Below are 17,054 nucleotides of genomic sequence, written 5' to 3' on the forward strand. Positions count from 1 at the left end.
TATCATTCGCTGTCTCGTTTGGCTGAGTGAGAGGCATCACATGGCTTTCATGTTTGTAGTAGCAGTGAAACTGCTGTTGAACCATTATAGTAGCCAGAACATGGCACTCTTCTGTAGCACTTTTTTTATGGCTCCATGGCAGTGCAGTGGCAAAACCTACCTAACCATGTCACTGCCCTATGCGAGAGATATGATGGTAAACAATTAGTGCTAAGTGATCAGGTAAGGCTCTACGATAAGATGGAGTCTCCCAGTCGGTAGGGCCATGCAAGGAAGGTGAGCGATGACTCAAAACGTAAGATAGCCGTACCCAATCCTGTGGTACCACCATCTCACCATGCTTTAGCTTCCATACCTTGTTAACTGCCTCCTTTGAGTCTCACATGAATTCGCTAGGAAGCTAGCTGTAGCATGCATGCCAGGGATACTGATATTTCTTGGTTAAAACCAAAGATGAAAAATTCAATATGATATACTTTTCTTTGTTTTTGTTTCAGACCAGAAAGTCAGGACGCTAAATATGTGACATCTCAGTGGCTCTGACGCAGTTAAGTATGGCAGAAAGCTTAGGAAAAAAAATCCTTTCTGTGATCTGCATTTATGCAGTGCAAAAAAAAATTATTCGAAAAAATTGTAAAGGGTTTCAGAAATGTTTAATGTGCCTTAAGTGTTAGGGATGTTAGGAAAGCATTGACGGTGCCGTGGTAACATGTTTATTGAAACAGCAGGTGTGGAAGCCCTTGAAGCTGTTGCAAGGAATGCTTAATCACTGGCAACTTATTTTTCCTCTGAGCACAGAGTTCAAAATTTAAATAAGTCATGCGCTTGCCTGATCTGTCATGGATGTGTTTGAATGAGATGTTAATTGTTTGGGATAAGCATGGTTCCATACCAGGTGGAGACATAAACAGGAGTGCTACCAAAGAAATGTTTACTCTGCTCACAGCATTGATATTTGATATGCGTATTTATTTTTTTACAGCATGGCTGCACAGCTCTTCACTTGGCGTTGAGAAGGCATCATGTCTCCATAGCTCTGCTTCTTCTCCACAATGGTTGCCAAACTGATGTTGTTGACAATGTAAGTCATGCTAGCTAGCGTCGCATCGATGCACTATCCATGCTGTACTTACGTGTACATAAAGATTATAATAAACTAAAAAAGGTTCACAGCCTTGAAAAAGAAGCCTGTGACAAATTGACTCCAAGAAAATGCCCTCGGGAGAATGTTTTGAAATGACGTTAAAAGGCAAATCTACATTTTCAATTTCCAGTCTGACAGGTATTTGTTGTAGCATACATCGGAAACCTTCGTCCATGCTGTCACATTATTACTTGTCATGGGCTGAACTGGAAAATGTCCGATTTCTGTAGTGCAGGCACTGAAGATATGATAACCAACTTTCGATGTGTTCGTTGCTGTAATCATTTGCCACAGTCGCTCTGGCAGCCCGCTGCAGAACGTAACATCACAGAACTGAGTCCAGCCACCACGTCTTATTTTAGCCGTGGTGAAATTAAAAAATGAGTCATGTTCTTTGCAATGCCTGAGTACATTTATTTATCCTAGGTGGTCAAAGTTAACCTGGACCTTCTCATTGTGATGTGTTTCGTCGCCTAGCATGTGCAGCTGTGGGATGTTCGACAAGTACTACATGTCTCAGAAGCATTGTAGCTTTTTCGTATGATAGCATTTTAGTTGCAAATTTCTCCTTTGCAACGATGAGTGCTACATTGGTGGACATGAGTCGCTACTTTAAACATGCCTACACCTAGCAACTTATTTGTTATTCAGTTTCTTCTGTCTCACTGTTTCTGTTTGTTTTAACAAACAGCGGTGGCTGTTCTGTAATTGTAATGTAAGACTGTAATGTAATTGCCGCTCTGTCTTCTTTATCCATCTCACTCTCTAAGCTAACTTGCCATAACAGCTTCAGTGGTGGGGTATGTAGAAGATTTGTTGTGAGCACGTCTGTAGCCCATGCGTGTCATGTTTTAATCTTTCTGCAGCATGGGGAAACAGCAATCCATGTTGCTGCCCGTGATGGTCTGCTGTCCTTAGCCCAGACACTGTGTGCCTTTGGATGCAAGGTTGATGTGCCAAACAAGGTACTACATTTGACTAAACCTTGGATAGTTATGGAGACATTTAAAATTGGTGCTGTTTTGATGGAGAGATGAGATAGGTTGAAAAAAAAAAAATGAGGTCATAAAAGTGGCTGAGTTTTAGACATTGTATCAGCTACTTGTGCATTCCGTGCTTTTGTTTATTTGTGGCGCCTGTGGCCTTCCACGCCATAATCACTCAGTGGCCCTCGGTGTTGTCATGGTCTAGAAGAAGAAGCAGACAGTTTCATATGATGGAGCACTTATGCTAGGCCCATAGTCATGAAGTCATGCCATTGCCATTTGTCATGTCTTTCTGTCTTCATGATCTTGCCATTGTGGAACACTATTTTATCAGGCAGTAGTCACTTTAATTATGTACAGTCGTGAGCAAAAGTGGTATACAACACTTAGTCGGTGGCGGAGCTCGAGAAAACTGCATCCCAACTTTATCTAGCAACAGCTATCTAAGATCGAGATAATAGTGGCAGTGCCCCATTTTATCCACATGCATGTGCCAATGTCACTGTCCCTTACGCTGTCGCTAGATGGCATTTCGATGCAGTTTTCCCGAGCTCTGTCATTGGCTGAGTGTTGTACACCACTTTTGATCACAACTGTACATTTTTTAAACGTGAAAGCCTTACTTGACTCATGCATGGCGGGGACAGGAAGCGTCTGCAACCAGCAGCAAAAAATCTCATCATGCCTCACTGGTTGTCATAGCAACGAGGCACTGAAGTGGTGACAGGTTGACGACACAAACGATACTCTTGTAGCAAGCTGTTGTCAAAGGAGGAAGAGTGGACAGGGCATCGTCAGAGAAGCAAAAAGAATACAGAGGGCATCACTATTTCACTGGTCACGCAGTAGCATGTGCCACAGGAAGGAGGTTGGGAATCGGCACCGCCCCTCTTACGTCTTTTTTATATTTTTTTCTGTAATCGTGAGAAATGTAGCTGAAGTATATAAATTGTGGAATAATCCTGCTACAAACTTTGCATTTCACATTTCATGCGTGTGCTCAGTGCGATTTAATGAAATTCGTAATAGCTTTCTAGGGATTCGTCAAGTCAAATCACTATCTTCAGCAAGGCATTCAACTGCTTCTCACATGAAGAACTATTGGTGCAACTAGTGTATATTGGTCTCCCACCATTCATAATTAATCGTACAAATCTGTACTAAACAAAATTTGAGAAATAATATTTTGACTCCAGATTATAATCTAGACACTTGTTAGTTGAGAGCATGCGTGCTTAGGCCCATTCTGTAGAGTGGAGAGTTGGGCCAGTTGGTACATATTGGTAAGGATTAAAACCAGCGGAAAGACGCAGACAAAGAGAGAAGCACACAACACAATGCTGGTTGTGTTGTGTGCTTCTCTCTTTGTCTGCGTCTTTCCGCTGGTTTTAATTCTTACTAAGGCCCATTCTGTTTCTGTTTAACTATATTGTTAGAACAACTGTAATGAATCTGTCTGTATGCATTTAGTTATTTGAAGGTGGTTGATTTTTTGTGAAGATTGCAGCACCCAGTCATAAACTGAGCTTAAAGAGCAATTCGCTAAAGCTTACTGAATGGTGCAACACCCGGCCAGTGAAACTGAGATCTGATAGAACAGTATAGCTCCATGTCAAAAATAAAAGATCACCTTATTGATTTTCTTCCTATATGGACAAAGCAGCTGTTAAAAGAAGTCTTTTAGTACAGAGGGGTTACTGTGGGTTTTAAGCACAATTTTCAAGTGGATTAACCATGGCAGAGAAATTTGTACAACAGCAGTGCAGAAGCTGAAATTTTTGTGGCACTGATGAAAATGGCACCTTGATATACTGTGATCATACAAAGCCCTCATAGTACCAAAGCTTTAATATGCATTGATTGTTTGGGACCTTTGTTATAAAAGAGATGTGCAGTTGTCTTAGCTGTGTACATCTGTTAGCAGTATATGTGAAAATGCTGCCCTCTGAATTTAGAAATGTTCGGTCAGGAGTTGTGTATGGGTTACGTATGGTTATTATACAGTTAGGTATTATATATTCCTGAAAGTTGAGATGTCTGCAGTCTTGTATGCATATTGGTCATATGCTATTCTCACTAAGTGAGTTTTCGATATATGAAATTACATAAAGAATTTATTTGGTGTTCAATAGACTGTAGGATACCTGCACTGCACATTAGCATACTAAGAGCATTATCTGGTTAGGTTTTATCCAGTTAGGTACGGCCGTTGCGACATAAATGCTGCATTGTACGAGGCTCCAAAGAAATATATGTTGTAGAATGGGAAGGTGCTTCTGCTATTCTCTTTTTTGCGACTGATATAAATGGGCTGATAATCTGTTGCAAATACATGTAGTCTTGTGCATGACGCCTGCCATTGCTTTACTGTAGCCAAAAGCATTAAAAAATATTTTTCTTTTCTTTCTAGGCTGGCTTGTACCCTCTACACCTGGCTGCCAAAAATGGCCATACAGAAATTGTCCGCTGCCTGTGCCTTGCCGGCTGCAATGTTGACCAGAAGAACAGGGTATGCCATTGTTTCAAGGTCACATCCTAAAATATTACGCCGTTGAATTGTACTTGGCTATGTTGTTTTTTAGTTGCTTTTGTTGGTTATACTGTATGTCCTAGGTAAACATAACCACATTAGGTTTTAAAAAAGATGGTGCATCCTAGCCTAGAGAAGCAAGCTGAGAGCTGTTAACAGTCACGTGTCCTAGTCTTCAGTACTTTTTGATTAATAAAGAATAATTATCTAACCATTTAATTATTGGTTTGTGGAAAAAAGTGCTAATGGAAAAGTTGTAAGCAGCCTCGAAAAAACAGCTGACAAGTGTTTGTACCAAGCCACCATTTATCCAAAGTGCTTTCTTAACCGGCATTAAACAATGATTCAAAATAGAAAATGCTTTCACATGATAGCGGTGACACTTTGGAGCCCCAAGATGCTTCTCAGAGAACAAGATATGCTTTTCTATGGAATGCTGCCCTCGATGCAGCTTTGCATGTACTTGGCGAGAGATGTGAGCAAGCAGCTGGTCATGGGACAGCCTTTTTGAAGGCCCATAAATAAAACCGAATACATTGACACATTCTCGAACCAATTAGTGAGCCTCCGCTGCACGGTACCAGAAACGATTTGCAGCGAGCTCGTCTAATGACCCTGGTGAGGAAGAAGGGCCAACAACCCTGGGAACGAAGGCGAAGAAGGCTTTTCTTTGTTTCTGCGGAAAAATTCTGTTGGTTCCAATTACAATTTTTCTAACTGCAATAAAATGAAACAGTTTGGAAATATACCTAGTTAGGTTATCAGACTGCTCCGACAAGTTCTTGTAGATTCCAGTTAATGCCAGTTGGCGTTCCCATTGGACTTAATAAAAATTTTTTACCATCTGAATCCTATGGCAACTTTTTTCTATTGGAATCAGTTAGGTTTCAATTCTAATTCTAGTTGGTTCCAGTTAATACCATTTTAAATTCCAATGGGAGGTTCCAGCAGTGATTTCTTGTCCCTCTTTAAAATTTTATTTTGTTCAGATCTTGTATTATCTGTTCACCTAATATAGAGGGAAAGGCCATGCTGCAATTGTCATCGAGATTGACTCTAGACCGCGCACAACCATGTACTAGTTACCCTTAAATTCAGCTGGTTAACAAACAGCTATTTCAAAAACTAAAAAGGCATCCTGCAGTTAATTTGTGCTTCTGACAAAGATTTGCCCACACCAGTTAAGTTCGGTAGTAGGTCTAATTACTATTATCTATAACTTTGGCACACAAAAATATAATGCAGTCTAGGCCAGATGACTCTCAACAGCTCTCAGTTTGCTTCAGTCAGCTAGGACACTCTATGTTTATTTTAAAAGCTTGGTTACATTTAGCTGGTATATCTGCATAAAAAACATCATGCATTTTCATCATCATCAGCAGCAGCCTGATTATGCCCACTGCAGGGCGAAGGCCTCTCCCATATTTCTCCACTTAACCCGGTTCTGTGCTAGCTGCATCCACTTGACCCCTGCGAACTTCTTAATCTCATCCGCCCACCTAACTTTCTGCCGCCCCCTGCTACGCTTTCCTTCCCTTGGAATCCAGTTTGTTACCCTCAGCGACCATCGGTTATCCTCTCTTCGTACTACATGTCCTGCCCATGTCCATTTCTTCTTCTTAATTTCTACTAGAATGTCGGTAACTTGAGTTATTTCTCTGACCCACTCTGCACGCTTTCTATCTGTTAATGTTACCCCTACCATTTTTCGTTCCATAGCCCTCTGGGTTGTCCTCAACTTAAGTAGAACTCTCTTGGTTAGCCTCCACGTTTCAGCCCCATAGGTGAGAACAGGCAAGATGCAACTGTTGTATACTTTCCTCTTGAGCGATACCGGTAAGCTGCTAGTCATAATCTGCGAGTGCTTGCCAAATGCGCTCCATCCCAATCATATTCTTCTTGTTATTTCCTTTTCGTGGTCCGGATCTGCGGTTACTACCTGTCCTAAGTAGACATATTCGCCTATTACTTCCAGTATTTCGCTACCTAATGTAAACTGCTGTTCCTTCCCGAGGCTGTTGAACATTACCTTAGTCTTCTGCTTATTGATTTTCAAGCCTACCTTTCTACTTTTCCTGTCTAGGTCATCAATCATTATTTGCAGTTCATCCCCCGAGTAGCTTAGCAAGGCAATGTCATCAGGAAATCGCAGATTACTGAGGTATTCTCCATCTACCCTTATCCCTAACTGCTCCCATTCCAAGTCTCTGAATACTTCCTCTAAACAAGCTGTGAATAGTACTGGGGAGATTGTATCTCCTTGCCTAACACCTTTCTTTATGGGAATTTTGTTACTTTCTTTATGCAGAACTATGGTTGCTGTGCAGCCACTATATATATCTTCCAGCACTTTCACGTACGGCTCGTCTACCCCCTGATTTCGCAATGCCTGCATCACCGCCGAGGTTTCAACTGAGTCAAATGCTTTTTCGTAATCAATGAATGCTATGTATAAGGGCTGGTTATATTCCGAGCATTTTTCTATCACCTGATTGATGGTATGGATATGATCGATAGTAGAGTACCGTTTCCGAAACCCTGCTTGATCTTTTGCTTGATTGCAGTCTAAGGTTGTCCTGATTCTATTAGTGATTACCTTAGTAAATACCTTATACGTAACAGACAGTAAGCTGATTGGTCTGTAATTTTTAAGGTTCTTAGAGTCTCCTTTCTTGTGAATGAGGATAATGTTTGCATTCTTCCGTGGTTCCGGTACCGTCGATGACACCAGGCACTGCGTATACAGGGTGGCCAGTTTTTCTAGCACGATATCCCCCCGTCCTTCAGCAAATCTGTAGTTATCTGATCCTCTCCAGCTGATTTCCCCCTTTTCATAGTTTCTAGTGCTTTCTTGACCTCGTCCTTCGTCACTGGTGGAAAGTCTGACTGTTTTTCCCTACCGCCAATCTCATTATGGTCCTGACTAGTTTGGCTACTGTAGAGATCTGTATAGAACTCCTCGGCTACTTTGACTATCTTTTCCATATTAGTGATGACGTTGCCCGCCTTGTCCCTTATCGCATAAATCTGGTTTTTGCCTATGCCCAATTTCTTCTTTGCCGCTTTAAGGCTTCCCCCGTTCTTTACAGCATGCTCAATTTTCTCCATGTTATACTTCCTTATATTGGCCACCTTGCGCTTATTGATTAGCTTTGATATCTCGGCCAATTCGATCTGGTCTGTTGGGTTGGAAGCTTCCATACTCTGGCGTTTCTTAATCAAATCTTTCGTCTCCTTAGACAGCTTGCCGGTATCCTCTCTAACTATCCTACCGCCTACTTCTACCGCGCACTCAGTAACGATATCTCTGAAATTATTGTTCCTTGCCTCCAGGGTAATGTCGCCATCCTCAGTTAGAGCTGAAAACCTATTCTGTAGCGAGATCCTGAACTCTTCTGCCCTCCCCCTCACCGCTAATTCGTTGATGGGTTTCTTTCTTACTAATCTGTTGCGTTCCTTCTTCAGATTTAGTCTAATTCAGGACCTCACCATCCTGTGGTCACTGCATCGCACTTTCCCGATTACCTCTACATCTTGCATAATGGCAGAGGTTGAACACATTATGAAGTCGATTTCATTTTTAGTCTCTCCGTTAGGACTTTTCCATGTCCATTTCCGGTTCTTCCGTTTGCTGAAGAAGGTATTCATTATTCGTAAGTTATTGCGCTCTGCAAACTCAACTAGTAACTCCCCCCTGCTATTCCTAGAACCAATGCCATAGTCACCTACTGCCTTGTCTCCTGCCTGTTTTTTCCCTACCTTGGCATTGAAATCGCCCATTAGTACAGTATACTGCGTCTTTACTTTTCGCATTGCCGATTCTACATCTTCATAGAAGATTTCAACTGCCTGGTCATCATAACTACATGTAGGTGCATAGGCCTGTACAACCTTCAGTTTATACCGCTTATGAAGCCTAATTATGATGCCTGCAACCCTCTCATTAATACTATAGAATTCATCTATATTACCCGCTATATATTTATTGACAAGGAAACCTACTCCTAGTTGTCGCCTCTCTGGTAAGCCTCGATAACACAGTACATGCCCATCCTTCAGTACAGTATATGCCTCATTCGGCCTCCTAACCTCACTAAGCCCTATGACATCCCATTTCATGCCCTCTAGTTCCTCTAACAGCACTGCTAAGCTAGCTTCACTAGCATTTTGCTCTTGTTTTTTTGGTAGCACTACTAATATATTTAGTAAAACACTCTTTCTTCTAGGAGACATGAATCGGCTAAATTTTTGTTCCATTACTATAACAATATCGCACATGATCTGTGCAGAAGCCAAAGGTTTTACAAATTTCATTTTGCTTTATTGGTCCTTTGCCAACTTTGGGGTTACACAGCATGTGCTTCTCTGTCACTTTCCAATAGTGGCATTTGCAAAAATGCTTATTGGACATGTCTTACACTATTCAGGCTGGATTCCCTGCAGAAATCACTGCCCTTGCCCAAGGCCACAGTGCTATAGGTGATCTGCTGAATCGCCTCAGGAATGTAAGATATAATTGCTGCCTCTCATGTCATTGCACGGCAAATTTTTCTCATAATCCTGATTGATGTGTTTCCTGTATTCATTGCATTGCTGTCTCTTACTTATAGGAACAACTTAAAGAGGAGTACATAGCCCAGATGATACCGGGGACTCAGCCACTCTCTCGAATAAAACTCAAAGTTCTGGGCCACAGTGGTGTGGGAAAGACAACGCTTCTGGAGTCTCTAAAGTGTGGATATTTCAGCAGTTGGTTTCGGCGCTCCAAGACATCTCCCACATCGCCAAAGCCGAGGCCAAGTATGCACCACTTATACTTTGGTCTGGGCTAGTTGATCCACATTTAAAATTAAATGGCTTTAGTACAGAGATGAAGACATAGTATGCACACTGTTATGTGTTTTGCTGATTGTCCTTAAGCGTGTGGCTTTTCAGTGTGGGGGTAGGGTTAACATTTTACTGTTTTTTGTTTTAGAGATGCTCTTCAATTCACGGCAAGCTTAGGTGATTATAACCTGTGCTCATTCAGCTCACCAACAAGTTTTGGTTTTTCTGGTGACCAGTTATCATGACCACTTTTCTTCTTTTTACTATATACTATGTACATCTAAGCAAATAAAGTTTTGTCATTTGCCTTCAATCATGCAAAGCGTTGCTTCTTTGTGCAGCGTCAGGGCCTCACAGCAGCCGATCAAGCACGCCTGCAATGGATGAGTTCACGATTGACACGGACAGCGAGAACAACATCCGGACTGCAGACCTCAACGACATGGCCGAACTGAATGACTACAAGAAGTCCACTACTCCTCCCGCCCTCCTCATCTCCAGCTGTGCTGATGTGATGGGTCCTTCACAGCCACTGTTTCCTGATACCACAAATGTAAACTACACACATGGCATCGACGTGCAGCAGGTTCGTTCGTGGTGTGGAAGAATTTACGAAAATTGTTCCATGACACCTAACATATAAATGTTTGTATGGTAAACCTCTCTCTTAAAACAACATTAAGGTTGTTTAAAAATAAATATGAGTGTGCGTGCTCCTTTTCTCAACAGCAAATCTAAAGGCACCTTTGGGTTGTGAGATTATTCAAGATGTTTCAATGTGAATTGAGTATTTTTATTCTGTTTGTATTAAATTAAGAAATTTGATGCTTAGTTTTTATATACTGCATTGAAATGAGTATTTTGCCAGATCTTTTCAGGACCTTAGACCATGTCATTTTTCATATTGGTTACTGGGGCTTAAACTGCAGATGTTTTTAAAAGTAGCTGCTTTAAAATAGAATATGAAAAATTCTGGATAGGAGCCCTAAATTTATTAATCAATGAAAATTTTCATCACTTTGTCAAACATGCATATTGTTGATGTTTTCATTCTGCTCTTTTCATCATGACAGCCTCATTATTTTAGTTTGTTTTTAGTTTCACGTTTTTCTTCTGTTAGTGTGTCCTAGCACGCTGAGAACCATTATGTAGAACCAACTGGCCCCTATGATAGCACTGCTTGTTTATTCCTTGCCTGAAAAGCACTTTGTTGTACAACAGTTTACTTAGTCCAGCAATATGTTATCCACCATTATTGTCATGATTCTCATCATTATCATCATCAGCCAATCACATCCATTGCAAGACAATGGCCTCCACTAATGATCATCACTTACACTTGCCTTGCACCTGCATCTTTCGCTGGCCTCACTTCCAGATCTTATCTCTCCACCTGACTTATGAACATTTCCGTTGGTTATCTTTTTACACCGTTGGTTATCTTTTTACTGCATCGCATGTCCTGCTGAGGTTCATTTTTTCCATATGATGGTTGCTCTGATATCATCATGTGTATTTTTCAAGCAAACTTTTCCCTGCCATTTTTGCTGAGAACAGCATACAAGTGTGTAGTACTATGAAACAATGACAGTTTCCTTTTGGATGTGAAAGTGCTGTGAAACTTACTGCTCTTTGCCTGTGCAGGTGACAGTGTCTGGAGTGGGTGACCTGAGCATATGGGAGTTCTCGGGCCACGAGCCGTACCTCATGCTGTATGATCACTTTGTGGGCAATGCCCACTGCCTTCATCTGGTCGTGTTCAGTCTTGCCGACCCTGTGCAAACGCAGATCAGGCAGATCTGCTTTTGGCTGGCGTACCTGCAGGCGAGGGCACCTCCTGTGGAACCCCTGGGTAAGAGGGACTTTTTCTTTATCTGGTCAGATCCCTTTGTGTGATCACCTGTTCAGGAGGGTACGGCTTTATTGCCATTGCCTGCCCATGCACTACATTTGCTCTTCTTTGCAGCCACGCTATTGCTAACTTGCATTTGTTACCTAACATACCCCATCTCTTATGAGGAAGAGAGAGTTAGCAAACAATCGAACTGAAACTTAGGTGAGGTGAGGAAATAATTGTAGGCAGCACATTATACAATTAAGTTTGTTATTCTTTGAGCTGTAGCTTTGCTTTATGCATTACATCTTTGGTACATGTCTTTTTTGCAAAAGAGTGCCATTTATTCTTCTTTCTAACCTTTTGGCAGTTTGCATGCTGCCGAGTATGCAGCGATAGATCTTTAGCATACTGACGTGCAGTATGTTTATAATATTAATTAGCTTGCAGGTGCACAAATTAACCTTCTTTTTATGTGTCACTTGACGAGCAGAAATCCACACTCCAAGTAGAAATGGCATTGTGTTTTATGACTTTGCACTTCGTTTAATGTGTGCATGCATGTTTTCGCTTCTTTTAGTAGTATCAATGTCAGTGCACATAAATGTGATAAAATGTTTCAGTTTTACACCTATTCATCTACACCAGGTCTTGACAGTTGTGAATTGAAAAGAAAAACAAAAATGTTTCAATGTATATTGACGCTGTCTGTGCCATTGTAAATAAGGCCTTCCAGTAGTGCTCTATCGTCATCATTGGTTTTGAGGTTTGAGAAAGTTCTGTCACATAGTGTTTTCTGTTCATTAGTGTAGTATTTGCTCTCTACCTCAGCATTGTATGCCTGTATTAAGCAGAGTGCATACATATGTTTACTCTAACAACGTTTGCTGGTGTGTGCAGCTCAATTTAGCATGCACTGGCAGCCCTGAATCTTTCAAAACGGCACAGCAAGTCAAACCCTCATTCTCAACTTTCAAGATATATCGGTCCTTAATGTTAAGTGATGCAGCATTATGCGGTTAAACAGCAATTGAACCCTGTGGCTCAAAGACTTTCAGGCGAGCGTGTACTCATACCTTCGCTCCTTTATTTAACAGACTTTTTTTTTCTCATAGTAATTTTTTCAGTTGCTTTTATTGCTGCAAGAAATATGAGAACACTGTGCTCCTTAATGAATTTCTTCCGTCTACTCACCTGCAGGAATGGGAGGTAAAAGTGCCACTCCTCTTAGAGTGGCTCTGGTGGCCACGCATGCTGATGTCTGCGCAAGCAACACCTACAGGAACCAGAATTGCGATGCACAGCAGCAGCAGAACAATGCAGAAGCGGAAGCTAGAATAATCCTGGCAGCCGCCAAGGAGCGCTTCCAGCATGTGTTCGACCTGCACGAGACCGTGTTCGTCATGGACGCCCATGTCGTTGGGTCACAGAGCATGAAGTCACTCAAGCAGTACCTGTCTAACAACAGAGCAAAGATCATTCAGGTGAATGATTGTCTTTTAATTAAAATATGGCAACTACGTAATGGGAGAGGCCTTTGCCTTGCAGTGGGTATAGTCCGGCTGATGATGATGATGATGACATCGGTATTTGTAGCTGTCTGTGATCTATCCGAAAATAATAAAAAGCATGATGTGTATTTCGGTTGCTATACGGTTGCTTAAAAAATATTTGGCAAAATAGTTTTTTGAGCACTATGTAAAAAGAGCACCACACGCGAGATGAGAAAGGTCATAATTTACCAATTTGCCTAAGCCTCCATCCAAACGTTAATTGTTAAATATACATCTTGTGACTTACTCCAAGCACATATTGTGAATTAGCATGCATGATTCTTTAATAGTTTTGTAGCCCATATTATTCATGTAGCGACTTTTTCATCACACTAGTTCTGTTACCAATTAGCAGTCAGTATTATATGGAACGTGATACAAGCATTTATCATGCCATTTTCAGGGTTGGTAACCTCACTGATAACTGTGATAAGGAACTCTTATAGCTCAACTGTCAACCAGAGACGTGGCACATTCTATGTCCTAATGTGCCAACTGAGGTCTGTTGCTGCAGCCCTCTGAACAAGCTGAGAAGTCATGCTTCTCCACCTGTGCAGCAGTTTCTAAAATCAGCAATAGTGTAAAAGGCAGTTCCCTGTTTATCTGCAACATTTCTGTAGCAAATTCAGCCACGTAATATAACTGAAAACTGAATAATGTGGTGAAGTACTCAATCTAATTTGAGAGAAGTGTTGGTCAGTGCATGGATTTGAATATTTAGGGGAAGAAAATTAAAAAGTAAGCAGTAGTACTTGTAGTACTTCTTTCCATGTGTCCTGATTACCTTTCAGTTCTAAAGGAGCATAGACACTTAATTCTTGGTTGCACGTTTTCCTCTTTCTAATGCCCGGCAAATGATTTATGAATTGAATTTCTTCTTCAGGTTTCCAGATCTGAGCAAGGGTATGACTTGTAGGTCGGCTTCAGGCTATGTGAGGCATAAAAAGACAGCAAATTGGTTTAATTAATTTCACCTCTTAGACAACCAGCCTCAAGATCCAGAATGAGAACAAATGAACAAGCAGTTATAACATTACACTCTGCAGCTTTCTTATACTCATGGAACCTCCGGTCTGCTTACTGGTGACAGGCGCTGTATGAACTGAAACCAAAGCAGCATGCGACAACAAATTCAATTATCGATTACTTGTCAGGTGTTGAACTCCTAGCAGCAGCTTGTTTACTGATGTCTCCAAATAAATGCAGACAAGCAACTCATGACCAAATTTTTGCGCCATTAACCCTTTATAGTTAAGCATGTTCACATGCATAAGAATGCTAGAATGTCACTAAGGACGGCTCTAGAAACAGAATGACGCCAATTTCAAGCTGTTTTCTTCACTGCTTTTATAAAAAAAAAGAAAAAGGGTTAAACTATGATATACCATCATCCTCGTAAAAAGACTTCAGACGTGATGTGCAATCCCTACTTCAGACTTTTCTTATGCATTAGGAACTTACCTACGTTAGAATTGAAAATTGCTTCAACAAATATTACGAGGCAGGTGAAAGATTGAAAAGATGAACAATGTTTAAAATAACATTTTTATGCCAAAATGGTCTGTGCCGAAATGTCGAAATTCTCATCTACAGTAAAATACCTTGGCCTTTACTTCGATCAACATTTGTCATGGGCTACACATATTCAGCATGTTGTCAATCGTCTTCGAACTGTTTCAGCCCAACTGTACAAGCTAAGGTTCACCTGCCCAATCAGGCACCGTAAAATGGTTTTTAGTGCTTAGGGTGAATCTGTATTACGATATTGTGTCACAGTCTATGGCTCTGGTTCGAATTTCAGAATTTTTCAGGTCAATAAACTGCTGTACCGAATTTCAAATAATATTATGTATGGGACTGTCCCAGAAAACTTAGATGAGAGGGCTAAACTAATCAATGCAGAAATCTGTTCTCTATCAGATCTTTTTGCCTTAGTACTTATCACAAAAAACTTTTTTTCGAGTAAATTCAAACTCCCTCAGGATACACCTAGAGTGTTTCGCAAGAATGAACGTTTTAAACTACCAAGGGTGTACACTAATTTCGGAAAAAGGTGTCGTGCCTATTCCATTCCCTATCACTTTATTAGATTGCCAAATGAAATTGTACAGTTGACTTCTCTTGCTCAAGTTAAGCGAGAAGCAGAAAAATGGTTGTTTAGTCATTCTACACAGCATGCTACGTGAAAGTGTTTTTGCCATGTACTTTATTGTATGATGTACCTTTAGTTTATTATTGTTTATTTTGGCGTGGAGCATGCGCCCGCCCACAAGCGCTCCTGCACTTTTGCGGGCACGAGAATGTACTCTGTATTGATGAATGGTAATAAAATTATGTAATGGGTATGTATGTACACCTGCAATTGTAAACGTGCACAGAACTCCAAGCAAGCCTATCTGCAACAGATCAAAACGTACTGAATGGTTTGTTTGATTGTTTGGTAGCACTCAGCATGCAAAAATGTGGTGCAGAGGTGTAACATTGTCCTTTTGCCTGCACTTCAAGCTAGCAGGACAAATGTGTCCTGCTGTCATATAAAGAATCAATGGAACATACCACAACCTTGTTCATACATATTCTTTACTCGCTTTTCACACCATGTGCGGACGTATGCACCAGTAGAATAGCTTGAAGGTGAACTGAATTCTTTCTTTTCTTTAGAGCCTTCCAAAAAGCACTGGGTTTCTGGAATCAATGGTTGGGCACCTTCCAAACTGGAGGAAATCATCGCCGTCGTTCCCGGTGCTCACATGGCGGCAATTCATGGACATGGTGCATATACAAGTGAATCCTTTGGCTGGCGAAGAACACATGCGTGAGCTAATCCACCAACTGCAGCTCATGGGAGAGGTGAGCTTTTACATCAATACAATTGTAAACATATGATGTTACCATACTGCTTGGTGGTATGTAAACTCTTCTGAAAAGCATCTTGAAACGTTAGTTATGTTTAATCACTGTTCACAAACTAGGGAAGTAGTAAAGCTCAGGGTAATTGTTCTTATAAGGCTTGAACCATCTGTGCTGCTTACTGCAGCATGGATATCAAAGCTTTCCTAAATGTGTGAATGTGAATCTGGAAATAGCAGCACTGCGGTTCACATCCTGAAAGCACACGCAGTCCTTGTAGTTTTCTCATTCATTACCAGAATGATTCCGGTATCTACATATGACCAAACTTACATCAGAGTTAAGATACAGGGGCGAGTAAAAAGGTATTTGCACATTTCATTCTAAAATTGATTTACATAAGTATAGATAATGACATGTATATCAATTTTGTACATACATATATATCTCCTTGAATTTTAATGAACTCATCCTATCAAGTCAGAAGCTTAAGTATTCCTTACAAGAGGAAGGTTTTCGTTTAGTCTGAAAAAATTTTGTACCGCTTCCTGGCAGTATTGTGTCTGCAATGCGCCGGCATTATGCAGTCTGTGCATGTAGTATCAAGTTATGCCTGTGATCCAGAGTGTGCAATTTGGTCTCAATCTCATCCACCTTCTAGCTATTTCTGTATTAACATGTCTGCACTGCTAGAAGTTTGCATCAAGGAAGAACAATAAGCAGAGATTCCACTTCCTTGCTGGTGTGAAAGGAGTTGAAATTCATCAAATGTTTTTCATAATACACTACTTCATCACAAATGGTTTTTTTCTGGTTTGCTCAAGGGTGTTTTGCTAGGTCTTATGTTTTACCACAAACCTTCACCTATGGAAAACAATACAACAGCCTTCTTCTTAAACTGAATATGTGAGCTCATAGGCTAATGGGCTTAATGCATTGAAAATGGGAGCTAGCAAAAAAATGCATAATTTCATCGCCCTCATTTTATGCATTCTTGAATAGATATATTTTGCCTGGCTGTGATTGCATGAATCACACAGTGCATCAATTAATCTTGACCACTATGCTTTGGATAGAAATAGAATTTTCCAACAGAGTCGCCTTCCTTTTACTTTTGAAAACACCAGTACATATTGTACATCTGCTTTTGTGTAAGATAAATCGTAGAACGAAAAGTATGGGCAATATGTTTTCTTGTCTCTGTACGCGTGTCTTTATAATCTTTTCTCTTTTTCCTGTGTTGAGCTACAGTATGCATTTATTGTACTACTATATTGGGTGCAGTATCTTGTCTCCTATGTTATGCTGGACTTCTCTGTCTCAACATGCT

General features: G+C 40.8%; 1 protein-coding gene across 3 annotated transcripts in view; it reads left to right on the top strand.

Moving 5' to 3' along the window:
- LOC146197448 (death-associated protein kinase dapk-1-like) overlaps window positions 1–17,054 on the top strand; it is a 154,679-nt gene that overhangs the window by 128,867 nt on the left and 8,758 nt on the right. For all 3 annotated transcript variants that reach the window (XM_084599273.1, XM_084599274.1, XM_084599275.1), the window contains exons 7-15: window positions 983–1,081; window positions 2,011–2,109; window positions 4,541–4,639; window positions 9,088–9,165; window positions 9,271–9,460; window positions 9,829–10,073; window positions 11,132–11,339; window positions 12,522–12,805; window positions 15,536–15,724. In XM_084599273.1, coding sequence (XP_084455399.1) covers window positions 983–1,081; window positions 2,011–2,109; window positions 4,541–4,639; window positions 9,088–9,165; window positions 9,271–9,460; window positions 9,829–10,073; window positions 11,132–11,339; window positions 12,522–12,805; window positions 15,536–15,724 — 1,491 coding nt within the window. The remainder of the gene's footprint in view (window positions 1–982; window positions 1,082–2,010; window positions 2,110–4,540; window positions 4,640–9,087; window positions 9,166–9,270; window positions 9,461–9,828; window positions 10,074–11,131; window positions 11,340–12,521; window positions 12,806–15,535; window positions 15,725–17,054) is intronic.

This window comes from Amblyomma maculatum, chromosome 3, assembly GCF_055883805.1.
Source record: "Amblyomma maculatum isolate TAMU_Amacu chromosome 3, ASM5588380v1, whole genome shotgun sequence".
Classification (NCBI taxonomy): domain Eukaryota; kingdom Metazoa; phylum Arthropoda; class Arachnida; order Ixodida; family Ixodidae; genus Amblyomma; species Amblyomma maculatum.